This window comes from Gorilla gorilla, chromosome 8 (genome assembly GCF_029281585.2).
Source record: "Gorilla gorilla gorilla isolate KB3781 chromosome 8, NHGRI_mGorGor1-v2.1_pri, whole genome shotgun sequence".
Classification (NCBI taxonomy): domain Eukaryota; kingdom Metazoa; phylum Chordata; class Mammalia; order Primates; family Hominidae; genus Gorilla; species Gorilla gorilla.
Window position 1 is genome coordinate 14,911,915 of NC_073232.2, and position 26,868 is coordinate 14,938,782.

At 48.0% G+C, this 26,868-nt stretch overlaps 1 protein-coding gene across 8 annotated transcripts; it reads right to left on the reverse strand.

Moving 5' to 3' along the window:
- Positions 1 to 415: 415 nt before the first annotated feature.
- On the reverse strand, positions 416 to 26,868 carry IL15RA (interleukin 15 receptor subunit alpha). Of its 8 annotated transcripts, none has more exons than XM_063709863.1 (8): positions 25,802 to 26,120; positions 16,781 to 16,933; positions 14,164 to 14,358; positions 11,755 to 11,853; positions 8,397 to 8,597; positions 7,780 to 7,812; positions 4,425 to 4,500; positions 416 to 1,367 (listed from the first exon to the last, which is right to left on the reverse strand). In XM_063709863.1, the coding sequence occupies exons 1-8, from the start codon at positions 25,992 to 25,994 to the stop codon at positions 1,301 to 1,303; spliced, it is 1,017 nt and encodes a 338-aa protein (XP_063565933.1). In that variant the 5' UTR covers positions 25,995 to 26,120; the 3' UTR covers positions 416 to 1,300. The 8 variants fall into 8 exon arrangements, with proteins under 8 accessions (XP_063565933.1, XP_030870904.2, XP_055209153.1 ...); XM_031015044.3 differs by having other exon boundaries at positions 416 to 1,247; positions 25,802 to 26,115; XM_055353178.2 differs by lacking the exon at positions 25,802 to 26,120 and adding an exon at positions 16,599 to 16,708 and having other exon boundaries at positions 416 to 1,247; positions 16,781 to 16,882.

The window sequence follows — 26,868 nt, forward strand, 5'->3', positions numbered from 1 at the left end:
TCCCAGCTCGGGCTCTGATCCAGCTCTGGCATTAACCAAGCTTCATGGCTGCGGGCAGAACAATTTCTCCAGTCCTCAATTTCTCATCTATAAAATGAGGAGGTGGGGTTAGGCCCATGATTTTAGAAATAAATGTCAAAAACAGCAAAGAAAGTAAGAGAAGAAGAAGGGAAGAGACGATGTGTATACCACTGGGGAGCTGAGCCCGGACTTGCCACTGTGTGGATTAGATAATGCTGCTTCTCCTCACATGGAATTGTGGGAAATTCCCCAAAACTGTGACCGGAGCCAGCTTTAGGCAAGGCTTTTTCTCCTTCTGGAAAGAACACCTGAACTCAGTCACCTTGGACTCTGCCTTCCTACTCTTTCTCCTCCTTTATGTGGAACATTTCTCCTTAGTGAGTCTCTTAATGCATTTTAAATATATTGAAAATAGATGTTTTATTTTGTTTATACAAGGTACAGTGTCAAAATACAAATCATATATAATGTATAGATATAATAGACAAGGAAGTATAAATATAAACGCATATATTTGTAAAATGGTGCTGAGTTGAGTTTTCTTCTTCCTGAATCCTTCAATGGAGAGGATTCGCTGGGCTCAGCATCTCTCCCACCTTTCCCAGGTCCCTGTCCATGTGTGCAGAGCAGCTGGAGACAGGGTGGTTAGAAGCCCAAACGCTGGTGTCTTCCCTGTAGACGTCTCCCACGCCAGGAGAAGCCTTGTAATTGACAGAGAGCTTCGGGTATGTCACTTTTCTCTGTGAACTGCAAGTCAGGATGAGGGACGGAAGCTTCGGGGCAGGGTTTTTATTTCATTACCACATGTATTCCAGGCAGCTCACACTGTAATGAAATAGAAATCCTGCTCAGAAGCCTTTGGTCTCTCCTGGAAAGCTGGGCCCTGGGTCCAAGGCACGACAGGCAGGCAGATGGTGCCCATGGGAATGCGGAGAACCTGCTCCCTCGCGCAGGAGGCGCCGACCCGGCAGTCCGTGAGATCCTGCTGGGACGTCTGAGAGGCCTGATGGGCTTGCTCCTGGAGCCCGCTTCCTTGCACCTCTTCTCAGTTGACTTTAGCTAAAGCAGAGAGGCTCCTTCACTCCGGACGTAGCTGGGCTGGTTTCCCCGAGTTTCATAGGTGGTGAGAGCAGTTTTCCAAGTCTTCATCTCTGCTGCTGGTCCCCCCAGTCACCTGCAGAGCCTCCATGGCTTCCATTTCAACGCTGGCCAGCGGGGGAGTTTGCCTGCAAAGCAGGTGGTTCATAGGTTTTGAAAAGAGGAGGGGGTTGCCCTCAAATCAACAGACGCTTCCCACTGAGCATGTATGTCCAGCACTGCGTGGATGGCAGGAGCAGACAGAGGCCCTGCCACAGGAGTCAGACAGAGAGCACTTAGTCCTCAGACATGGAGAGAACCTAGAATGCCTACCTCTACCGAGTGTATTAAATCCTATCTAGGGGCCAGGTGTGGTGGCGCATGCCTGTAATCCTAGCACTTTAGGAGGCTGAGGTGGGAGGATCGCTTGAGCCCAGGAGTTCAAGACCAACCAGGACAATATGATGAGAATAAATCCTCTCCAGGTATTTCCAACCTCCCCATCCACCAAAGACTCGCCAAGTGCTGTTGGAGCAACTTACGCCACCCCGCCCTCACCCCACACTTTGCCAGTCCTCTGCCAAAAAGCCATTCAAATGGCAGGAACAAGAGAAGGAGAGAGTGACTGGGAGCCTGGCCAAACCAGAGTTGATCATCTTGAAAAAAGTGATTTAATATTCATGAAGCTTTTAAAAACAGTTCTCAGCACTTGGTATGTGTGAAATAAATAAGGAAATACACAAATCAATCAGCTCCCGAACGACAAGCACAGGCGAGGCAGGACACTGGTCATACATGGCTGGCCTGTCTGGAGCTGCCTGGGTGCTGATGCCCTGGGCATCTGGCCGGCACCTTCTACCAGGGCTGGTGAAATGTCCCTCCGGAGGAGCAGCAGCTCTTTAGGCCATTTTAAGGTAAGCAGTGTGAGCTCCCTGGAGTGAGAGCTAAAATAAGGCAGGATGGGGGTCAATTCACTGACAATAATTTGCTAACAGCCAATTTGTCAAATGGCAAATCTAACTAATAACCCATTTGCAAAAAACAAGTTTACGGAAAGAATCAATTCACCAAATGACCAAGTAATTACACTCATCAAATTTACCAATTCTTCTTCTTCTTTTTATTTTTTTTTTTCTGAGACAGGGTCTCGCTCTGTCTCCCAGGCTGGAGTGCAGTGGTGTGATGCTGGCTTGCTGCAACCTCTGCAGACAACCACGCCCAGCTAACTTTTTGTATTTTTTGTAGAGATCAGGTTTCACCATGTTGGCCAGGCTGGTCACAAAAAAAGTGATCCATGCACTTCAGCCTCCCAAAGTGCTAGGATTACAGGTGTGAGCCACTATGCCCAACCACGCCAATTCTTCCTAAAGATATATTTATTTTACTTTTTGAGCTTTTTAAAAATTAAATTTCTTGTGTGTGGGGGGATGGGGATCTCACTATGTTGTCCAGGCTGGTCTCAAACCGCTAGGCTCAAGTAATCCTTCCACCTCAGCCTCCCAAAGTGCTGGGATTATAGGCATAAGCCACCATACCCAACTGAGATATCTTTCATATAGCCAGTAAATATTGCCATTTTCCTCTTATGAACATATTTATTGGCCGTATATACCAAATTTACAAATCCTTTTTAAGAATATATTTTAATGTATTATTCATAAAGAGATGGTATGTACATTTAAAAAATATATTCAGTGAATATATTTATTCATTATAACTGGTTAAGAATATAACTCCAAATTCAGCATTTTATATTGGAAATTCTGTAGTTATTAATAGTGATATTTTGAAAATTGTTTTAAAAGTCATTTTCTGTTTTGTCAACATTTTTTATTTTTTGAATTCTTTGGACAAATTTTTGAGTAACATATCAATGTTTGTTAATTTCTCAACTGTTTATGAGGTTTATGGCTTTTTTATTGGTCGGGATGGTATTCACAGCTTTTGAAGATTTATGGGAAGTTTTAGATACTGGTTTTCAGTTTGACTTTATAGTAGCATTTCATGGAACGTGCATTTTGTCAAAATTAGGCTCAAAGGGTCACATAATTTTTTTTTTTTTTTGAGATGGAGTTTTGCTCTTGTTACCCAGGCTGGAGTGCAATGGTGTGATCTTGGCTCACTGCAACCTCCGCCTCCCTGGTTCAAGCAATTCTCCTGTCTCAGCCTCCCTGGTAGCTGGCATTACAGGCATGCACCACCATGGCCTGCTTATTTTGTATTTTTAGTAGAGACAGGGTTTCCCCATGTTGGTCAGGCTGGTCTCAAACTCCTGACCTCACGCGATCTGCCTGCCTTGGCCTCCTGAAGTGCTGGGATTACAGGCATGAGCCACCGTACCCAGCCAGGGTCACATAATTTTTATATTGATATCACATTTAGAAAAGAATGTTTTATAACTATTAATAGTAACTAAAAGTTTAGTTTGGACAAATCTGATATCCGTATCAGTATGGAATGCTGGAATACTGGTTACTAATTGATAGAAGTACAAAATGAAGGCTAGAATGCCATTTGAGGCTTTAATCAAAGAATAATAATACTGCCTAAAGATTAAAAAAATGAGAAAAATTAAAAAAGTTAGCAAGTGGCAGAAATATTTTTGCCAGAAATGCTGAGATGCAGAATTTCAATGATTAGGAATACAAAATTAAGGCTAACAAGAATCAGTATATTTATAAGAAGGCACACCCCTATTCAATGAGGACTTTCAAGAATATATTCACGAGGGTATCACAAGAAGAATGGGTAGGACCGCACGCGTTGGCCACCTGGTGCACTTTCTCTGGCTGCCCCATTTCTACTATGAGCAGGGGTAGGGGGCACTTGGGCTCGGGCCTAGCTCACTGCTCCTCGGCTCTGGCACTCATTGGCCCCTACAGAAGGGGTGTGTGAGAGCCGATGGCCAGGAAAGGCGTCCTTCTTGGGAGGGGGCATCCTGGAATCACTATGGTGTGGCTCTTTTCTTTTTCTTTTTTTTGAGACAGAGTCTTGCTCTGTTGCCCAGGCTGGAGTGCAGTGGCACAATCTTGGCTCACTGCAACCTCCGCCTCCCGGGTTCAAGCGATTCTCCTGCCTCAGCCTCCCGAATAGCTGGGATTACAGGTGTGCGCCACCAAGCTTAGCTAATTTTCATATTTTTAGTAGAGACGAGGTTCCACCACGTTGGCCAGGCTGGTCTCAAACTCCTGACCTCAAGTGATCTGCCCGCCTTGGCCTCCCAAAGTGCTGGAATTCCAGGCGTGAGCTACTGCGCCCGGCCAAGTGCAGCTCTTTTCTCATGGGGAAGTCTAACTCTTGCAGAGGGAGTATCCAGCGCAACTCACCTTGACTTGATGTAGCATGCCAGGAGAGACACAGCGCTCAGCCCACACAGCAGGACAGTGGACGTGGAGATAGCCACTGAAAGGGAGGAGACCACGCTGAGATACCCAGAAGCACATTCATTGCTACGAATCACAAATTCTTTACCATGGATATTGTTACAGAGGGATCCAAGTGCCTCCCAACCAGCCTCCTGCTATGGACATTTCTTAAGGTCCTTGCAATTCCCCCGATTCTATGTCTAGGCAAAAACACATTCTCTTTCCTGCTGAGGGTGCCAGCTCCCAGTCGTCCCACACCTCTGCTCCTCATCCTTGTCCTTCTCAGGCAGAGTGCCTGGGGTGACGGGGCAGGGACGGAGCAAGTCAGGAGGGAGCAGTAAGAGCCTCAAGGGCAAAGCCAAGAGTGCGATGAGGAGAGAGCATTCCTGTTGCTAAAGCCAGGGTTGAAAAAGCAGACAGGGACACACCCCTCCTCTGCTGTCCCCAGTACAACGCCCCCTTTTCTTCAACTTCACAGATTTAGAAACAATAGCACACAGTGCCATTTTCCTTCCAATTTCATTTTTTTTTTCACTTGCAATTTTTTTTTGAGACAGGGTCTCCCTCTGTCACCTAGACTGGAGTGCAGAGGCACTATCTCGGCTCATTGCAACCTCTGCCTCCTGAACTCAAGTGATTCTCCTGCCTCAGCCTTCTGAGTAGCTGGGATTACAGGCACACACCACCACGCCTGGCTAATTTTTTGTATTTTCAGTAGAGACAGGGTTTCACCATGTTGGCCAGGCTAGTCTCAAACTCCTGACCTCAAGTGATCCACCTGCCTCAGCCTCCCAAAGTGCTGGGTTTACAGGCATGAGCCACTGCGTCCAGTCTACCTACAACTTTTTCTTTCTTTCTTTCTTTTTGAGATGAAGTGTCATTTTGTTGCCCAAACTGGAGTGCAGTGGCGTGATCTCAGCTCACTACAACCTCCAGCTCCATCGTTCAAGCAATTCTCGTGCATCAGCCTCCCGAGTAGCTGGGACTACAGGCACGTGCCACCATGCCCGGTTAATTTTTGTATTTTTAGTAGAGACAGGGTTTCACTATGTTGGGCAGGCTGGTCTTGAACTCCTGACCTCGTGATCCGCCTGCCTTAGCCTCCCGAAGTGCTGGGATTACAGGCGTGAACCACCATGCCTGGCCAACTTTTTCTTTTCTTCTTCTTTTTTTTTTTTTCCTGCGACGGAATCTCACTGTGTTGCCCAGGCTGGAGTGCAGCAGCTCGAGTTTGCTCACTGCAACCTCTCCCTCCCAGGTTCAAACGATTCTCCTACCTCAGCCTCCTGAGTAGCTGGGATTTCAGGCGCCTGCCACCACACCTGGCTAATTTTTGTATTTTTGGTAGAGATGGTGTTTTGCTATGTTGGCCAGGCTGGTCTCGAACTCCTGGCCTCAAGTGATCTGCCCACCTTGGCCTCCCAAAGTGTTGGAATTACAGGCGTGAGCCACAGCGCCCGGCTGATTTTTTAATCTAATAAAAGTCATGAACTAGAAAAAGCAGATTATAGATTATAGCCCATCATCAAATAGTTGTTGGAAAATGTATATAGAAAAAATGACCCCTGAACTTTATATGTAGGATTTTATCCTACAGATATTCTTGCACCTATGGATTTTCAATTAATGGCTGTTTGTAAGATAACAACAGAATGTAGCAATCACATGTCCAGATGGGGGTTGGCTAAATTAATGGTAGGAATTCCATAAAATGGAATATTCTGTAGCTGTTAAAAACGATGAGATGGTTTTTGTGTCCTGATATGGGAGGATCTACAAGGTATGCCAGCAAGTGGAAACAAACATGGTACAGAAAAGAAGAAAAGAAGCAACTGTCCAGCATTCCTTATCCTCTATATGTTTATTTATACAGTCTCTCTGGAAGGATGCCTGGAAATCTGGCAGCAAGTGTTGCTTCCTTCCTGCAAGGGGATTTTTGAGTTAGAAATGGGATTTGCTTTTCGTCTTTTTTTTGAGACAGGGTCCTGTCCTGTTGCCCAGGCCAGAGTGCAGTGGCGTGATCACAGCTCACTGCAACCTCTGCCTCCTGGGTTCCAGCAATTCTCCCACCTCAGCATCCCGAGTAGGTGGGACTACAGGCATGCGCCACCATGTCTGGCTAGTTTTTTGTATTTTTAGTAAAGATGGGGTTTTGTCATGTTGTCCAGGCTGGTCTTGGACTCCTGGCCTCCAGTGATCAGCCCCCCTCGGCCTCCCAAAGTGCTGGGATTATAGGTGTGAGCTACCTCGCCCAGCCTGATTGTTTTTTAAACGATTCTAATCAATTAACTGCTAAAATATCCAAAGTCACTTGATGTTTTCCCAGATGACGTTTGATGCAGGTAAAAATGAGACCACAAAAATATGAGTCATTCTCTAGCAGAGAAATTTATGAACAGAAGATTAAAATAATTTTTGTCCATATCAAATCACAGTTGGGTTTTTTGTTACTTTGGAAGCTTGTCAGCCTGGAGCATGACTTGCATTCTTCTCATTACCTGCGTTCTTCCTCCCTGCCTGCTTCCCTTCTTCCTCCTGTTCTCGCCTCCTCTCTCAGCTCTCCTCTCCTCCCTTCAGCTTTTTCTTTTAGTCTTGCAAACGCTTTCCTCTTTTCCTCCTTATCGTCACTTGCACGTTCTCTTTTCTATTCTCCTAGCCTTAGCATTGCGTGTGACTTCTGTAAAGAGGAGCAGATTTTTGGTTTTATTTTGTTTTGTTAACTTTTTTCTTTTTCTTTTTTTTTTTTTAAATAGAGATGGGGTCTTGCTATGTTGACCAGGCTGGCCTCAAATTCTGGCCTCAAGCGATCCTCCCATTTCGGCCTCCCAAACTGCTGGGATTACAGGTGTGAGCCACCACGCCTGGCCAAGAGTAGCATTTTATACTGAAAATGTGGACAGCTTCTCTGTTAAGTGCACGGTGCCACGCCCTGGAGAGGAATCGGCAGCTTCTGGCAGAGATGCTGTAACGCCAGTGCTGGCATCGGCACCTGTGGTTTTGGATGCTCCGTGCAAGAGAGGTGGACCCTGCTGTGAAGAGCTGACCTTGAGCCCTTATTTGGGGTGCCAGCTCTCTGGGTTCAACCCCAGTAGCCTGACAGCTAGAAGCTACCAATATTTAGAAAAATGGGCACATCAAACAGAGAATTCCGTAAATCAGCTATTATTTAACTTATTATCTGATGGAGGCCTTCTGAGTGTGGAAGGGGTTGCTGTCAGGACTGTGCTGGGGCAGCGGGCCTGGGCCAGGACCACCCAGCACCCTGGGACTGCGGTCACCCTGATCATAAACATACTGGACAAAGGGACACACTTACCAGTGGTGTCGCTGTGGCCCTGTGGATACACACCTGCGGAGAAGAGAGGACGGCATCACGGCTCGAGTCCCAGAGGTCCTAGTTCCTCACGAAGCAGGAGAAAATCTGCACGGCTTGGCTCCCATCCTAGCACCCTGGGAGACTCGTGGCTGCCATAGCCAGACTCATTTTAGCAAAGAACAAGCAGGGTAGCTCACTGAGGTGCTGGCCACACTTAAGGATCAGATAAGCCTTAGAGAAGGTCCCCATTACCCTCAGCTCCTCCATTCCGCAGATCCTGGCCCCGGACTGCAGGCAGCTTCACCGCCTCCTACTTCAGGAGGGCACAGATGCCACGCAGAGTCTCAGCACAGGCTCTGCCGTGCGGGTGATAAGGCTGGCCCTGTCACATCTTGGCGGGGGGGTGGGCTTGCTTTTCCAGCTGCCCCAGCCACAGAGAAAGCCACGGAGAAAGAGGTCAGGCCAGGACGCCGTGGCTGCTGGCCGGGGCCAGCAGGCTGCCCAGTGAATCCTGACTTTGGATTGATGGTATAAAGCTGCCTTGTGCCGGATCTCAGCCCCGATCTCAGAAGCAGCAATGGGGAACTGACCTCTCCTGGGGCAAAGCGAGTGCTAACCTGGCGGCTGGTGGGAGGCGGATGCCGTGAGTTCCCAGGTCTTGGCTGTTGTCTGAGAGGGGGTGCCGTGGGAGGACTCATGACTGCCTATCTCTGTGGTTCCTGTGGAAGGTGATTTTGAAGGCATCAGCTGGGAGCCCGGGACAATAGCTGCTGTTGTGGCCGCTGTGGTGTTTGAGCTGGGAGATGAAGCTGCGGGCTCTGTAGGAGAGTCCAAGGCAGGGACAACATCAGTGTGCAGACTCCCCTCCTCTCAGCTGCAGCACGGGGTGATGTGGGAGCTGCCATAGTGAGTCACCCTGACCAGCCCTCCCTCTCCCACAGTGAACTGCTCCTTGAGAGGGTGACATAGCCGTTCCTCTGGAAGGGCCATAGGACCTGTGAAAACACTAAAGAACGTGGCTACTATCATGGCACGTATAAAGAAAAGATCAGCCAGACACAGTGGGTCATGCCTATAATCCCAACACTTTGGGAGGCTGAGGTGCGAGGATCCCTTGAGCCTAGGAGTTTAAGACCAGCCTGGGCAACATAGCAAGACCCTGTTTCTTTTCCTTCTTTTTTTGAGATGGAATCTCGCTCTGTCGCCAAGGTTGGAGTGCAGTGGCGCGATCTCAGCTCACTGCAACATCTGCCTTCCGGGTTCAGGCAATTCTCCCTGCCTCAGCCTCCCAAGTAGCTGGAATTAGAGGTGCCCACCACCACGCCCAGCTAATTTTTGTATTTTTAGTAGAGATGGGGTTTCGCCATGTTGGCCAGGCCGGTCTCAAACTCCTGACCTTAGGTGATCCACCCACCTTGGCCTCCCAAAGTGCTGGGATTACAGGCGAGAGCCACTGTGCCCTGCCGCAAGACCCTGTTTCTACAAAAATAAGAATAAAAATAAATTATCCAGGTGTGGTGGGCATGTGCCTATAGTTCCAGCTATCTGAGAGGCTGAGGCAAGAGAATCACCTTAGCCTAGGAGTTTGAGGCTGCAGGCTAATTGAGCCACTGCACTCTAGCCTGGGGGACAGAGTGAGACCCCTGTCTCTTAAAAAAGGTTGGGGGGAAGAAAAGAAAAGGTGTCAAAGATCTGAGTCGTTCAGCTTGTTTACTAGAGAAGGCAGGCCCAACGCTGGAGGCTCAGCTGAGAGCAGGTGAAGCTGCGCTGGCTGAGGACGCTCGGAGCGGCTGCGTGTGAAACACAGGACGCCTGGGCTCTGGCCTGAACTCTCTGGGCTGTGTGGGAGGAAAGCGTCCTGATGAGCTTGCTCTCAGGAACAGAGGCTGCCTTGTGTTCAGCGTCTTCCCTGTCTTCCTTGTCCTTCCCTGGAAGGTGGCTGCCCCTGCACTGTAAGGGTGTGGCGTAACTGTGCTGTTCCCTCTCCATGAAAAATGTGTCTTCCATTGTGACAGCCACGGAACCTAGGAAACGTGAGGCCAAGCACTGTGGCTCTCTGGACGCACTGTTGTTGCCGCGTTCCCGTGGTCTCCCAGCCACACAGGTCATGAGAAGGCCTCACGCCCCTTAATCCTGTGTCACCACCTTGCATATAACTTGCCCTACCCTCACTGCCAATGCTCCAGGGCTCCCTGCACAGGACGCACCAAGGCGTCCTCAGCCAAGTGCCCACGGTCGTGCCAGCTCGGGTCAAAGGCTGCTGTCACATCGGGGCTTCTGACTGCACCGTTGTGTCTCGACAATGGCCATCGGACCAGGTATTTGGGATGCGAAGGTGGGGCTGGGAGAGCCTACTTGATCATTCTCCTCCTTGGGTGAACCAGGTGTGACTCAGATCAAAGGGGTTGTAGAATTACTTCAAGTTTAAATGGAGCCAGCCCCTCAACCCCTTCCTCCCTGTGCAGGTGACTCACTAGGAGGGAAACTTGTTTAGCTGCTTCTTCCTCCCTTAAGATGCAGGCCTCAGCCTTGGCCACTTAAGAACCACCTGCGGGCTGGGTGCAGTGGCTCACACCTGTAATCCCAACACTTTGGGAGACTAAGGCTTGCGGATCACCTGAGGTCAGGAGTTTGAGACCAGACTGACCAACATGGTGAAACCCTGTCTCTACTAAAAATACAAAAATTAGCCAGGCGTGGTGGTGCATGCCTGTAATCCCAGCTACTTGGGAGGCTGAGGCAGGAAAATCACTTGAACCTGGGAGGCAGAGGTTGCAGTGAGCCAAGATTTCACCTCTGCCCTCCAGACTGGACAATAAGCAAGACCCCATCTCAAAAAAAAAAAAAGATCCACCTGGGGCTGGAGAGGCGTGAGTCCCAGATTGCACCCAGGCCAACTGGAGTGCCCAGGTGATGTCAGTGTGTACCCACAGCTGACAACCAACACTCCGAAAGGATGGCTGAGTCCTGTAGTATGAATGACAACAGACAGGCCCATCCCTGGGGGCAAAGGAGTAGACAGGACCAGGGAAAGCCGCAGGCTGGATGATACGACACTAAAGCCAAGAGTAAACTGTAGTACAAAGGTATCATAGCATGCAGGGCGGAGGATTCCAAGAAAGCATCCAAGATTTCAAATTTTCTGAACACTAAGAAAGCGCTGAGGAAATTGGGCCTGACAAGCACTGAAGACTCTGTTGAAACACAGGACACTGGCAGCTTCAGGCAGCGCCTCTATAATAGAGCAGTCACCGTGATGTGCTGGTGTTTAGGTCTGGTGGGGGCAGCTCTCCACGGGTCTCTCATATTTTTGCACATCTTGCAGACAGAGGAGCTGATGGCCCTTTCTCTGGACCATCCTCTCAAGGCTGCTTCTACAGTAAGCGCCTTGGAAGACGGGGACATGGTCTCCCCTGGAGCAGAGAGCAGGCGTGATTACTGCCCATGACAAAACGCTTGGGTCTCGGAAGCCCAGGCTTCCTCTCCCACAGTGCAGCCCGCTGAGTGGACAGGCATCTGTTCAGGCCCAACTGTGCTGCCCCTGCTGGCCAGGGGACAAGGGAATTGATGTAAACATGCTGAAGCTCCCGCTGCCTGCTGGCCTCCCATCCTGGAGTGCCCTCTTTTCTGCCAGCACCCATGAAAATGTTGAGGGCTAACACACATGCAACCTGAAACCTCAGTCTGCTTTCAGTTCTTGACAAAGATAAGTGTCTACAACTAAATATGATATGACATATTAGTGAGTTTTAAACCACTATTAATTCTGCACATATAACACCTGGATGTCAAGCAACTTTGATTTGAAAAAGAAAATTAAGCTGGACTCTTATTCTTGACTGAATAAGATGTTTGTGCTATTGCCTAAGTCTGCAGTGGCACACCACAGAGGTCCGTGAGTCTGCAGGATTGGTGAGGGGGCCTCTGGGTGTTGGGAGGGAATAAACGTCCTCGAGAAGTTTCTGACCTTCCTACCTTTTCCAGAAGGGGAGAGGCTCTCTGGCTGTGGGGTCACCCCTGCCGTCGTTACTGTGGAGGGTGGCGCTGGCATTTGGCGAACCAGGGCAGGGTCTCCTAGAGAGAGGATAACCACATGGCACTTATGATCCTGAGCCTGGAACCTGGGCTGGCTTCAGAACGGGATACAAATAAAATATATCAACACATGAACTTACAGTGGAGGCCTCTGGCTTCCTCAGACAGGTTAAAAGCATAAGAAACAATGTTTCCCCACCCGAATGCAAAGATAGACTGCAAACTATTTTTCTTGCATTTCCAAAAAGACTGCACAAGTTAAATATCAAATTTATTTTGGCTGAGATTATATTAATGATATCAATTCAATTTTATAATACTGGTTATTCTTGGGAGAATAAATGATCACTCAATAGATTCTATTTTGTTTGTTTGAGACAGGGTCTTGCTCCGTTGCCCAGGTTGGAGTGCAGTAGTGTGATCACAACTCACTGCAGCCTTGACCTCCCGGGCTCAAGAGATCCTCCTGCCTCAGTCTCCTGAGTAGCTGGGACTACATGTACATGCCTCAATGCCCAGGTAATTTTTATTTTTTAATTTTTTTGGTAGAGACAGGGTCTTGCTATGTTGCTGAGGCTGGTCTCGAACTCCTGGTCTCAAGAAATCCCTTCCATCTCGGCCCCCCAAAGTGCTGGGATTACAGGTGTAAGCCACCATACCTGGCTTACATTTCACTTGTTGAGCAGGAAAAAAGTCATTCAAAGCACAAGAGTTTGGGAAGCATAACAGAGGGAGTTGTGAGTGATCAGAACGTGGAAGGATCCTTTGGGCTAGGTGAAACCTAAAGAGGCCTCCAGTCTTTGGACTCTAAAATCCTGATTCCGGGTTCTCTTCTTTCCTCTCCCATCCTGACCCTGGAGCCCACAGCTCTTCTCCATCCCGGATTCATTTGCCCAAAGGACATGGAGCGTCGAGGAGACCTGACTTTCCCTGCAGTGAGAAAGCCCTCATTTTACCTCAGGCAGACAGGTTCCAGGGAGTCCCAGGACTGGCAGAGTAAGACCCACCGTGGTTCCCACAGATCCTGCTCACCCCGCCACGCTCAGCTTTCCCATTCACTCACTGATGCCACAGGGTGCTGTGTCCCCAGCGAGTGATTTCTTGGAACAAGTCGGAGGCTTCCTCCCTGCCTTCCCTCTGCTGCCTGTGTGACTCGCTCTGTTCTGGGGGAGGAGGCTGAGCTACCACTACCAAGCCAGTGGCAATATCCAGCACCTCAAGGAGCTCCCCTCTGTCCCCTGCTGCAGAGGGTGTGAGCTATGGGGCCGCTCCATGCAGGGGCGCGCTCATCCCTGCCCCAGAGATGAACTGGGGAAGGAGAGAAGCCTGCAGAGGTGGGCCTGAGTGTTCCAGAAACAGCTCCAAGTGGTTCCCACCCAAGATGGTTTGGCTGCTTCTGGGATGTTTATCCAGGTGCAGACAGTTAAAAAAAAAAGTTGATTCTTGCCACCTCCCCTCACCCCTGCTGGACACCATGCACAGGTGACTGAGCAAAGGGCAGCCCTGCTCCAGGGCCTGTGCCCATCCCCAGGGCTGGGTACTGAGAGAGGAGCAGTGATGGCTTCCAACATCCACCTTCTCGTGGGAAATCCAAAAATTTCTCACAGTAGTGTGCTCATGAGTGCCTGCCCAGCTCTGCAGCCAAATTCTCTTGCCAGCATCATCTCAAATCAAAGCACTACATGTAATAAGAGTTAATATTTACCAGGGTTCACGCCACCCTCCCACAGCCCGCAGTGTGGATATCAAGTCCGTTTTCCAGATGACCAGCCAGAGTGCCAGAATGTCACAAGAGCTGCCCAAGGCCTCCTGGGTGGTAGGCGGCAAAGCCAGGATTTAAACCCAGAATTCTGTGACCCCAGCACCTGTGTGTTTCCAACGCCAGGAGCTGTTGCTGAGGATCACACTGGTGTCTTTCTTTTTTTCTTTCTTTTTTTTTTTTTGAGATGGAGTCTTGCTGTGTCACCCAGGCTGGAGTGCAGTGGTGTGATCGCGGCTCACTGTGACCTCTACCTCCCAGGTTCAAGCAATTCTCCTGCCTCAACCTCCCAAGTAGCTGGGATTACAGGCACCTGCCACCACGCCTGGCTACTTTTTGTATTTTTAGTAGAAACAGGGTTTCACCATGTTGGCCGGGCTGATCTGGAACTCCTGACCTCAAGTGATCCTCCCGCCTCAGCCTCCCAAAGTGCTGGGATTACAGGTGTGAGCCACCGTGCCCAGCCCCCACTGGTGTGTTTAGCCTCAGACCTCAGCACAGATCCCTTGACCCCTGAGATGGGGTCTTCTCTCTGTGCAGCCTTGGCAGGGTGGGGGAGGGAGGAAGGTGGGGTGGCAAGGGCTACTCACTAATGCATTTGAGACTGGGGGTTGTCCAGTGGGCGACATTCATGGCCTTGTTCAACACGCACTCCGTCAGGCTGGACGTGCCGGCTTTACGCTTGAAACCAGAGTTACAAATGTACCGCTCCCTGGAGTACAAGCTGTAGCTCTTGACCCAGATGTCTGCGTGTTCCACGGACATGGGGGGAGGGCACGTGATGCCTGCGAAAGTGCAGAGGACAGGGGAGGGTGAAGAGGTTTCCACTTGCAAGAGGTGTTCTCCACGCACACGCGGCGGTAGTCAGTGTCCAGCTTATCCTAGGGGTGCCTCAGGACAAGCCCCAGATGCCAGGCACGTGGAGGATGTACAGGAAGAGCATCCTCACCCAGAAGCCTTCCTGGAGACTCGCCTGAAGTGCCAGTCAGCCAGCAAAACTACAGATGAGGGCGTGGGGAGAGGGTCATCGATGAAACACCCTCTCCCTTCATTTCCCACCCCTCTCCAAGCCCTCAGTCTCTCTTAAAGTCTTCATCCCTCTCCACCGTGGACCCAGCCTCCAATTCTCGCTGAATGACAGCAAGTGCCTCCAGATAGGCCCCCTGCAGGCTCTCCCACAGGTCTCTGCAGCCAGCATCACCTTTAGAAATGCATCTTTGAGCCTGGCCAACATGGTGAAACCCCATCTTTACTAAAAATACAAAAAATTAGCTGGGCGTGGTGGCAGGCGCCTGTAATCCCAGCTACTGGGGAGGCTGAGGCAGGAGAATTGCTTGAACCTGGGAGGCAGAGGTTGCAGTGAGCCGCGATCACACCACTGCACTCCAGCCTGGGAGTTGGCCAGGCTGGTCTTGAACTCCTAACCTCAAATGATCTGCCCGCCTCGGCCTCCCAAAGTGCTGGGATTACAGGTGTGAGCCACCATGCCAGGCCCTGAATTTCTATTCTAATAGTTTTTAACTGGATGAAATTCTCCCACCTCCATCTCAAAAATCCACTCCCTTGTGTGTGCACATGTGTGTGTTAGCTTGGCAGTACTTGCAAGATCGGGCCTTGCCTTGCCTTGCCTTGCCTTGCCTTGCCTTGCCTTTCTTTTTTGAGACGGAGTTTCACTCTGTCACCAGGCTGGAGTGCAGTGGCACGATCTTGGCTCACTGCAACCTCCACCTCCTGGGTTCAAGCGATTCTCCTGCCTCAGCCTGCTGAGTAGCTGCGACTACAGGTGCACACCACCACACCCAGCTAATTTTTGTATTTTTAGTAGAGACAGGGTTTCACCATTTTGGCCAGGATGGCCTTGATCTCTTGACCTTGTGATCATCCCGCTTTGGCCTCCCAAAGTGTTGGGATTACAGGCGTGAGCCACCGCGCCCGGCCAAGATCAGATCATTCCTTTGCAACTGCAAAGACACCTTATTCCCCATGAAGCATCATTTTCCCAAAGGCTGCTGTTGCTTTCAGCTCTGGTTGGTCATTCATACATTTTGGAATGCTTTCCATTCCCAGGATATAGTGCATTGGAGAGAGAGTGGATGAACCAATGGACACAGCTCAGCTCTGTTGGAAGTTTCAGGTGTTTAGTTACAGTTGTTGGTACATGCCCCTGGAAAAGTGCAAGTGTGGCCGGAAGTAAATTCGATAAAGAATAGGCTGGGTGTGGTAGCTCACGCCTGTAATCCGAGGACTTTGGGAGGCTGAGGCAGGTGGATCACCTGAGGTCAGGAGTTCAAGACCAGCCTGGCTAACATGGTGAAAGCCCGTCTGTACTAAAATACAAAAAATTAGCTGGATGTGGTCGTGGGCGCCTGTAATCCCAGCTACTCAGGAGGCTGAGGCAGGAGAATCACAGGAACCTGAGAGGCAGAGGTTGCAGTGAGCCAAGATTGTGCCACTGCACTCGAGCCTGGGTGACAGAGCAAGAATCTGTCTCAAACAAACAAAAAGCCCCCCAAAAACCAACAAACCAACCAAACAGAAAACATTAGCAACAAATGCCAAAGTGTTAAGAACCTTAGCACAGAGAGAATTCTTATAAAAATCAACACAAGAAAAATACCCTAATGGCCTAACTGGGCAAAGGACACAGTGGGTGAATCACAAGAGAGGCATCACCTAAGTCCACACAAAAACATCCCAAACCTCACTAACACATCCTATTAGAATTCCATGACCTCTGCTCTTGCTTCTGAAGGATCCTGTACCAGGCAGACTGGGGGCAGGGTGGGAGGGGAGAAATCTCAAATTCAAGATTGTTCTTTCCATTCAACTCCCATCCCAAAGCCTTCTCCTCTGTCACAGGGGCAGCGCTCTGCTCACTTCCTGTCTCAGGCATCTGTTGTCCAGTGGCCACCACTACTCCCCATTCCAATGAGGACACATCTCCTGCTAAGCTGATGGCGTGAGAGATGGAGTCGATCTCACCAGTTGTTGAGGTGGATTTGGATGCTGCTGTTGCTATGGTTACCTGCAGAGCCCCACTGGCTTTGAGGCCTCTGGTGCTGTCTGGTGCTGGAGTGTCAGAGGCTTTTTCTCCATGTTCTGCTCCACACTGATCTTCTGTCCTTCTCTACCTGCCTAAACCACAGAGTGTTATTTCTCCACACTTGCCCACCCCATCCTGCCCTCCATGATAGATGGCTGTGCTACCTGCTTGCTGCCTGCTTGTCCGATGGTGGTGGCACTGGGGGCAGTTTTCCATTGTCCTGAGTCTCACGCAGGCCTCGTGTGTCTGGACCTCAGGGTTGAAGCTTTCAGATATTCTGTTCCTTCCCGCCAGGACAGCCAGCCTGTCTCTTGCATCTGTAACAGGTTTTGTACAGGAAGCGTTCCCTGCCCATTTCCAGCAGCCGTGGACTTCCAGGGCTGTTTGTGTAGGATCCTGAGCAAGGACTAAGTGTATTGTGTGTGTTTATGGCTGACTCACCAATCGATTCCATCGATCTATTTGTCTGTTTGTTTTGACACCAATACCGTGCTGCCTTGATTATTGTTGCTTTGTCATAGGTCTTAAAGTCAGGTAGTATAAGTCCTCCTACTGTGTTAATCATTTTCAAAGTTGAGTTTGCTTTTCTAGATCCTTTACTGTTTTTTTGTTTTTAAATTAAATTAAATTAAATTTTAAAATTAAATTTTTTAAATTAAATTTTTTAATTTAATTAAAATTTTAAAATTAAAATTTTTAAATTAAATTTTTTAATTAAATTAAATTAAATTAAATTTTTCCGAGGTAGGGTCTCACTCTGTCTCCCAACGGGGAGTGCAGTGGCATGATCACAGCTCACTGCAGCCTCAGCTGCCTAAGCTCAAGTGATCTTTCCACCTCAGCCTCCTGAGTACCTGAGACCACAGATGTGCACCACCATGCCCAGCTAGTAATTATTTTTTTAATTTGTAGAGATGAGGTCTTGCTATGTTGCTCAGGCTGGTCTCAAACTCCTGGGTTCAAGGGATCCTCCCAAAGTGCTGGGATTACAGGCGTGAGCCACCCCGCCTGGCCTACTGAATTTAACAAACAGTGTATCAATGTCTACCAACAAAAGCCTGCTAAAATTTTGATTGGAATTCATTAAATTTATAGATCAGTTTGGGGAAGAATTGATATCTTAATAATATTGAGTCTTCTTAAAAACCCATCAACACGGTATCTCTCTTGATTTATTTAAGAATTCTGCAATTTCTCCAGCAATGTTTTATAATTTTCAGTGTGCCAGCCTTGCACATCTTTTGTCAGACATATCCCTAAGTATTTCATATTTTTTATGTCACTGCAAATGGTATGATATTTATTTCGATTTCTTATTGTTTGTTGCTAGTATTTTGCATATTGATTTTTTGGTGTCTTGACTGTATTCTGCACCCTTGTAAACTCACTTATTCTAATAGCAGCTTTGTAGATTCCATATGATTTCCTATGGAGATGATCACATCATAGATTCTCTGAGTATGATTTATGATTCCATTTTATCTCCTTTGTTGGTTATTAACTATAACTCGTTGTACTAGTTTAGTGGTTGTTTTAGGGTGTCCACTATATATCTTTACCTTATCACAGTTTTCCTTCCGGTGATGTTATACCACCACATACATATCCTGTAAAGATCTGAAACGGCAGACTTCCAGTCTCTCCCCCAAGCCCTTGTGCTATTGTTCTATGTTTTGCTTTGACATACGTTATACCCCATGACACATTGTTATTATTTTGCTTTAAACAGTTGATTATTGTTTATCAGCTCAGGATTTTAAAAGGCATTTGCACTATATTATTTATCATTTCCGGGTGTTTTTGTAGCAGGAGGGTTTTTTGGTATCTACTCTGTCATTTTGCTGAGAAAGGAAGTCTATCAGTGGTTCTTCCATTCTGAACGGTCCTCAAACCTAGATAAATCTGTGAATAGTTAATGTTTGAATGTACAAGGATATCAATGTACTACAGCCAATCCAACCAGGCAAATGGTGGCCAGTTACTTACTTTATAAAGTTGGACTGTCTCATAACTATATTGGCGATATTACTAACACTGTTTCAGTTTATTATTTTATTTTTAAAATGATTTTATTTTATTTCATTATTATTTTATTTTATTTTATTTTATTTTGAGACCGGGTCTAGCTCTGTCACCCAGGCTAGAGCACAATGGTATGATTATGCCCTGCTGCAGCCTCAAACTCCTGGCCTCAAGCAATCCTCCTGCCTCAGCCTCCTGAGTAGCTGGGACTAGAGGCACATGCCACCATACCTGGCTAATTTTTTTTTTTCCTAGAGATGGGGTCTCACCATGTTGCCCAGCCTGGTCTCAAATTCCTGAACTCAAGCCATCCTCCAGAGATAATACATTTAATTGAAGCAATAACTTCATTTCCACATGCCTTAATCACATCTTTAGATACTTGAATTATACTTTCTATATATTCTCTCATAACATTGTTCCCTAGTTATTCAATGTAAACAAGTCTCACCTTGTTTACAATATTATAAGCTCCTTGCAGATGGTATGTATATTTCACAGTTCTGTGGTACTCTCACTTTCCTAAGGCTGGTATACGATAGATATTTTCTGAATACATATAATGGAATTATGAAGTAATGGAAATTGGAGTAAACTTATGGCTCTAGGACTTTCAAAACTCTGAAGTAGCCAAAAAACATATACAACAAGTCCTAATGATCATTTAAATGAAGTCACCAAAATAGTGTATGAGGCCACACCTCTTTCTGTTTCCCAGAACCTGTGAATCACACTTCCTTATCTATCAGGTTGGTTTACAGAGTCTAATAAGAGCTGGCAGCCTCGGCCTGGTTCCATATCCAGAGTTCAGAGGTTGTCGGGTTAGCGTGGCTCCCAGTCCTGTGAGCAGAGTCAGAATGGACTCCAACATTCCCCTCGCTTACAGCACCTTTCAAATGCCTGCATGAGCTAAGGGTGGTAGGATTCAGAGATGTGTCAGATATGGTTCCTGCCCTCAGGATGCTCACTGTGGAGCTGGTGTACGGAAAAGGCAAAGGCCTCTGGCCTCACAGTCACCCATCACCTTCCTTCCTTATTTTCCCCGCTGAAATGTCAGCCAAGTCAACACACTTCCTTTTGGAGTTCGCTAAAAGTACAGACTGTCTCCAGCTCACTGCCTGAAACTTGGCAATTCTTTTCTTTCTCTCTCAGACTCATTAACTGAGCTTCCCGACCCACCTCTTGTGTGCCAGGTGAATTTCTCCATAACTCGAATCCTTAAATAATGATTTTTGGAGTCTTGCAACAGTTGAGGGCTACAGGTTGAAGAGCAAATGAAAGGAAAGTAATGAAATACATTCTATAATTTTAGGACTCGAGAAGACATCTGGCCTCTTCTGTCTCCTGCATTGACACCGCCTGTGTTCAGGATTTCATCACCACCCACCAGAACGATTTCAAAAACCTCAATGCAGCTCCTATTCTCTGGACTCTCCTGACTACAGTTCATTCTTCACACTCTGAACAAGAGCAACCTTTCCACCACGCAGCTCCAGTAATGCTCCCCTGCACAGAAACCCTCAGGGACTCCCCACTGCACAGAAGGGAATCAAGCCTTTCCAAGAAGAAGCATTCAAATCACATCAACTATGTCCAATGAGCAACACTGATATGACTCCCAGGATATATACTGAGGAGTTATATATATATTTATTCATTTAGATACATATTATTATTACTATTATTATTTTTATTGTTATTTTTAAGACAGAGTCTCGCTTTGTCGCCCAGGCTGGAATACAGTGGACAAGTGTTTGTGAGTTGGACAAGCTTTGGTAAAGTCATGAAAACATTGCCAGACAAGATCAGCTATAATTAAAGATGAATTAGAAAAAACTCCAAAATTCTGGATCTTAATTGTGCTATTTCTTTTGTAATTTTATTTATTTACTTTTCTTATTACAAAACGATTCAAATTATGGCAGAAAAATAAGAAAAGGCAGACAACTGCACACACGCCCACATATGACCGACACATGACATCTTCCCCATTCAATGACAACTACTTCTTGATCTCCTTCTAGTAAAAAAATGAATCATATGATGTCTACTACTTGAAAACAACTCCATTTTATTTACACAGTCCTCTGCTGTTTAAAATTTATGTTGATTTTGACAAATCTCATGTTTTATATACTTACGTTTTCACCACTTTTTTGCTATCAGTAGAGGCACAGAAGCAGTAACAACTAGATAAAATGGATAGGAAACAAAAAATAAAAGATTTGGGAAAAGACCCCTAAAGTTCTGAAAAATGGCTTAAAAATACTTAAAGACACATGAAAAGTTGTGAAAACAACCCCAAGTGCACTTACACCTTACATAAAAAAAGCGAACTGAAATTGGTGGCTAGGGATATTTGTCTTCAAACAAAGCAGTCTTCTCAGTTGCTTTTGGCCATTGCCCGCAATCTTTCAGACTGAAATGCTCTCTAAGAAGTCAGTGACCTTCTACCCAACATAATGGACGCCCCTGCACATCAGGCCTTTTAAATAAGAACAGACTGGAAACAACTTGTTGTGCATAGTAGCACAAGAAGGAGACTTCACACCTTAGTGATATTGATTTGTCCAACCCATGAACATGGTATATCTCTCCATTGATTTAGTTCTTTAATTTCGCTAAGCAATGGTTTGTGGTTTTCCATATACAAGCTGGAGACAGTGTTATTTACTCTCTCAGTGATGAGAAATGTGCTGTTCTCTACAATTTCATACCAGAATCATACTACCATGTAGCAAATTTAACAGTTTGGGTCCACTTCCCTTCCAAACCAAGCTCATTTAAAAACATCGGGCATCTTCTGCTCTGTCATCCCTCTGCCCATCTTTAAACGTCAACATCCACTGTCTTGATTACTGTTACTTCATAATAAGTCTCAAAATCAGGAAGTCTTGTGCCTCCAACTCAGTTCTGTTTTGACTATACTATGTCTTTTGCATTTACATGTGAATTTTGGAATAATTTTGTTAATTTCTACAAGCAAGCCTGCTGGAATTTTGATCTGGAGAGACTTCACACCTTAGTGATACTGATTTGTCCAACCCATGAACATGGTATATCTCTCCATTGATTTTGTTCTTTAATTTCTCTAAGCAATGCTTTGTAGTTTTCCATATATGAAAGATGTCTTTCACATCTTTTGTTAGATTTATCCATAAGTATCTAATGCTTTTTAATGTTATTTCAAATGACTTTTAAAAATTTTTTAATTTCTAATTGTTCATTGTGAATGTATAGAAATAGAACTGATTTTTGTGTAGTGGTGTTTTGTATACTGCAACCAACTTAGACACATATGGCTGACTGATGTTCAAAAGGTATAAGAGAAGGTCAGTGAAGATAATCTTTTCAATAAAGGGTGCTGCAATAATTGGATATGCATATATAGAAACAAACAAAATCCCAAAACAACCTTTAATTCATGCCTCACATTATAAACAAAATTAATTCAAAATGGATCACAGCCATAAATGTAAACCCTAAAGCTATAAAACTTCTAGAGGAACACGTAGAAGTAAACCTTTGTAACCTTAGGCTAGGCAAATATTTCTTAAATATGACACCAAAAGCCCAAAACACAACATAACAAATTAATAAATTAGACTTCATAAAAATTAAAAACTGCTTTTCAAAAGACTGCTAAGAGAAAGGACAAGCCACAGAATCTGAGAAAATATTTGAAAATCATATACCTGATTAGGGCCTCGTATCCAGAATATATAAAGAACTCTCAAAATTCAGTAACGATACAATTCAATTTTTTATACTTAAGACAGAGTCAGAAAAAAAGAAAAAAGACAGTCTCGCTCTGTCTTCCAGGCTGGAGTGCAGTGGCGCGATCTCTGCTCACTGCAACCTCTGCCTCCAGGGTTCAAGCGATTCTCCTGCCTCAGCCTCCTGAGTAGCTGACATTACAGGCATGGGCTACCACAGCTGGCTAATTTTTGTATTTTTAGTAGAGAAGGGGTTTTACCATGTTGACCTGGCTGGTCTCGAACTCCTGGCCTCAAGTGATCTGCCCACGTTGGCCTCCCAAAGTGCTGGGATTACAGGTGTGAGCCACCACACCCAGCTGATACAATTCAATTTTTAAGAGAGCAAAAAAAATATAAACAGACACTACCAGAGAAGATACATACATGGCAAATAAGCACATAACATCACCAGCTGTAGAAAAATGCAAATTAAAACTACAAGGGGAGACCCCCTACATACCTAGTAGAATGGGTAAAATTAAAAAGATTCATCATACCAAGAGCTGACAAGGGTGTGAAGGAACTGGAACTTCCCTACACTGCTGTGGGAATGTAAAATATTACAACAACTTTGGGAAATGGTTTAGCAGTTTCTTTAAAAATTAAACTTCTGAGGCCAGGTGCAGTGGCTCACACCTGTAATCCCAGCACTTTGGGAGGCCAAAGCAGGCAGATCCCCTGAGGTCAGGAGTTCGAGACCAGCCTGGCCAACATGGTGAAACCCCCATCTCTACTAAAAATACAAAAATTAGCCGGGCGTAGTGGTGCAAGCCTGTAGTCCCAGCTACTCAGGAGGCTGAGGCAGGAGAATTGCTTGAACCCAGGAGGCAGAGGTTTCAGTGAGCAGAGATGGAGCCACTGCACTTCAGTCTGGGCAACAGAGTGAGATTCTGTCTCAAAATAAGTAAATTAAAAATAAATAAATAAAAAGTAAAAATTAAACAGCTGAGAGGTCAAGGCTGCAGTGAGCTATGATCATGCCACTGCACTCCAGCTTGGGAAACAGTGGTGTGACACTGTTTCAAAAAAAAAAAAAAAAAATTAAACATACACCTGCCATATAACACAGCCACTCTATTCCCAACCATTCTCTACCCGTGAGAAATGAAAGCATGTGTCCATACAGAAACCTGTATGTCAGTGTTCATAGCAGCTTTCTATGTAATAGTCCCAAACTGGAAACAACCCAAATGTCCCTTAACAAGTGAATGGCTAAACAAATGTTGGGCTAGCCGTGGGTAGAATACTACTACTCAGTGGTAGAAACTAATGAACTACTTATACAAATTACAACATGGATAAATTCTCAGGATAATTACTGTCTGTGAAAAAAGCCAAACAAGAAAGAGTTCCTACTGTGTAATTCTATTTATAAAAAATTTTAGAAAGTGCATCAAATTGCCTGGGAGATGGGCGAGGTGGGGGATGAGGATTGTGCAGGGCATGAGGAAGTCTTTGGGAGTGATAGTTGTGTTCACTCTTGGTGGTGGCAGTGGTTTCATGAGTATGTATGCATTTACCTCCAAACTTATCAAAGTGTGCAACTTCAATATATGCAGTTTATTGTCGGTCAATTATACCTCAATAAGGCTGTTAAAGGGAAAAAAAACAACGGCTGGGCAAGGTGGCTCACGCCTGTAATCCCAGCACTTTGGAAGGCCGAGGCGGGCAGATCACAAGGTCAGGAGTTTAAGATCAGCCTGACCAACATGGTGAAACCCCGTCTCTATTAAAAACACAAAAGTTACTGGGCGTGGTGGCGATCGCCTGTAATCCCAGCTACTCAGGAGGCTGAGGCAGCAGAATGGCTTGAACCCAGGAGGCGGAGGTTGCAGTGAGCTGAGATCGCGCTACTGCACCCCAGCCGGGGTGACGGAGTGAGACTCCGTCTCAGAAAAGAAAACAAAAAAGAAAGAAAAAGAAAAAAAAAAAACAAACATCGAGGGCTTTGGGAAGGGAAGGTAGCAACATCTTTCTAAGGTCAAAGGGCAAGGCTGTGCAGCTGATGAGATTAGAGATCTCACAGTGGTGCTCCCCTATCCACTCGGTCTTCAAGGAAGACACCTCCTCTCTGCTGGGCTTTGACTAAGGCTGCATTTCACTTTCATATTGTGTAATGCAGCTGCCCCAGTTGCCAGCTATGGGGTCCTGTGACACTGCTAGCCAGCTGGGAGGAACCAACCGGTCACCAACTAACTCTGCTTCTCAGATGTGGGGGGAAATCCAAGCATCAGAGTTTCATGAAAACGAAACTTCAAGAAGCCTCGCAGAGCTGGGGTGGGGGTGGCGGAGGGTGGGGGGGCGTTCAGGGCACACCAGGCAGCAGCAACTGTGCGTGGAATGGCTTTGGCCAGGGCCTGGGCAGACTGGCCCGACTGGATGTAAATTATTCGGGGTCTTAAAAACACATACAGATCATGGCGTTACTAATTCCTATAGAGAGTCCATGGATGGCCTTCAGTGGGGCTTTGACCCCAAAATCATATGCACATTTTGTAACTATGTGCATTCATGCATTTTTCTGGGGGCGGGGGGTTCATAGCTTTCATCAGACCCTCCAAGAGCTTCCCTGACTATAAAAAGATAAAGACGCGCTGACAAGGATAGAGCTAGACCCTGCTACTGTTTCTCCTCCTTCCTCTGGCTGCCGGGACAAAACCCCTAGGAATCGTTCATTCCATCCTCCCTGCCGAGATCAGAGCTCCGCGACCCGCTTTCTTCTCGAATACACCAAGCGATCACAGATTTCTTCCCCCTTTTTCTGCGAGTGTAGACTCCAGGCTGGCCCACACTCCCCACCCCCATCCGGTCCCAACCGCCTCTGCTGGTTTCCTGATCGCTAAAGAATTGGAAGTTGTTTCCAGGTCCCCAGGTGTGCAACTTGCCCGACGCGTTTACCCCTGGGACACAGTTCCTCCCCACCCTCCCAGCTCCCCCTGACATAATTTACTTTTGCCTGGGAGTCGGGAGGAGTAGTTTCTCCCGGACCCCTCCGAGGACCGCGTGCTATGCAACACCCGCCCTGCAGTCCAGGCGCCTGGGAGAAGCGCACTCGCCCGTGTCTCCAAACTGCTGGACGCCGCCGGCTCCGCGCTCCCGTGGCCAAAACGGGCTTCTCAGAACTGCTCCTGACCTCGGCCTCGGAGACCCCAGCCCGGCCGCCCGCTCCCTTACGTGGGTGACCCGGGCGCAGCGGCGGCGCTCTCCCTGCTACCCCGGCTCCCGGCACGTGTCCCTCCTGCCCGGCGCCGCGTCCCCTCCCCGGCCTGGGCCTGCGCGCACCGCGATCCCGAGGGCACCGACGCCCCGCACGGCCCGGGGAGATGGGGCGCCCGGTTCCCACCAGCTCCACGCCCCGGCCCCCTTCCAAGTCCCGCCTGGGCGCCCCTGCTCCCAGCTCCCTACCCCGCGTCGCCGGCGGCCGGAGCAGCAGCAGCAGTAGCAGCGCCGGGAGACCGAGGGTCCGGCAGCCGCGCGCCCGCCGCGGGGCCATGGCGGCAGCTCCACAGGGCACCGCTGGACGCCCCGGGCGAGCGCTGCCCAGGCCGGGGGGAGGTGGCAAGCGCCGCTCTGGGACCTGCCGCCCCGCCAGTCGCATTCGCTTTCGCTTTTGCTTTGGCCCCCGAGGGCTCGGAGAGGTGCAAAGCGATGACAGATCCGTGACTCAGCGTCCCCACCCCTGCTGGGGAAGGAGCCCCGCCGGCTGCCGCGGCACCGCACAGCCACCCCTGTCCCCGGGACGCATGGGCCGTGCCCGGTGGGGACCCAGGACCTTACCCACGCAAGCCCGGGAGCCTCCCGGTCCTCCGCGCTCGTCGTGCTCTGGGACCTCCAGTGTGCACTCGGTCCGGTGTCCCCACTGAGAAGAGAGTGGGCAAAGTCATCGGAGAGCAGACTCTCTCCAGCCTTCTCTGCGGCTCGGATCCACTTGACCTCGCCCGGCGCTTGTCGCCTCCAGCTGCTCCGCCTTCGACTTTCCTGGTCTCCCTCCGGGGCCCTGCGGTCGGTTGTGAGCGGCCGGCCTGGGTGAGTGCCCGCGGAGGTGTCGCCGCGGTGCGGAGGCACGGGCACCTGCCTGGTGCGCTCTGGCCCGGGCGGAGCGCAGCCCCCGCCACCTGCTGGCTCCCGCGGCGCCCGGCGCCCGCTGGGGCCCCAGTTTCGCCACTTCGCCGAATTCCTGCTGCAGCTTTGCTCCCCAGAAAATGCCTCATCTTAGAAGGAGAGGGGGCGGAGGGGGGAGAAGGGGGAGAGGAGCCACAGTGCTTCACCTCTGAGCCTCGCTTCCTTAGGTTCTTCCAGGTTGCCATCCTCCTCTTTGGCTGGTGGGTTTTTTTCTTTCTTGGGGTCTCAAGTGAAGCCTGAGAACCGGGTCTGTAAGCTCCCAAGTGCAGATTCTCAGGTCTAGCGGTGACATTGGACAGGACGAGACATCTCCAAGCCTCGGTCATTGCCTCTTAAAATCTCACAACGTG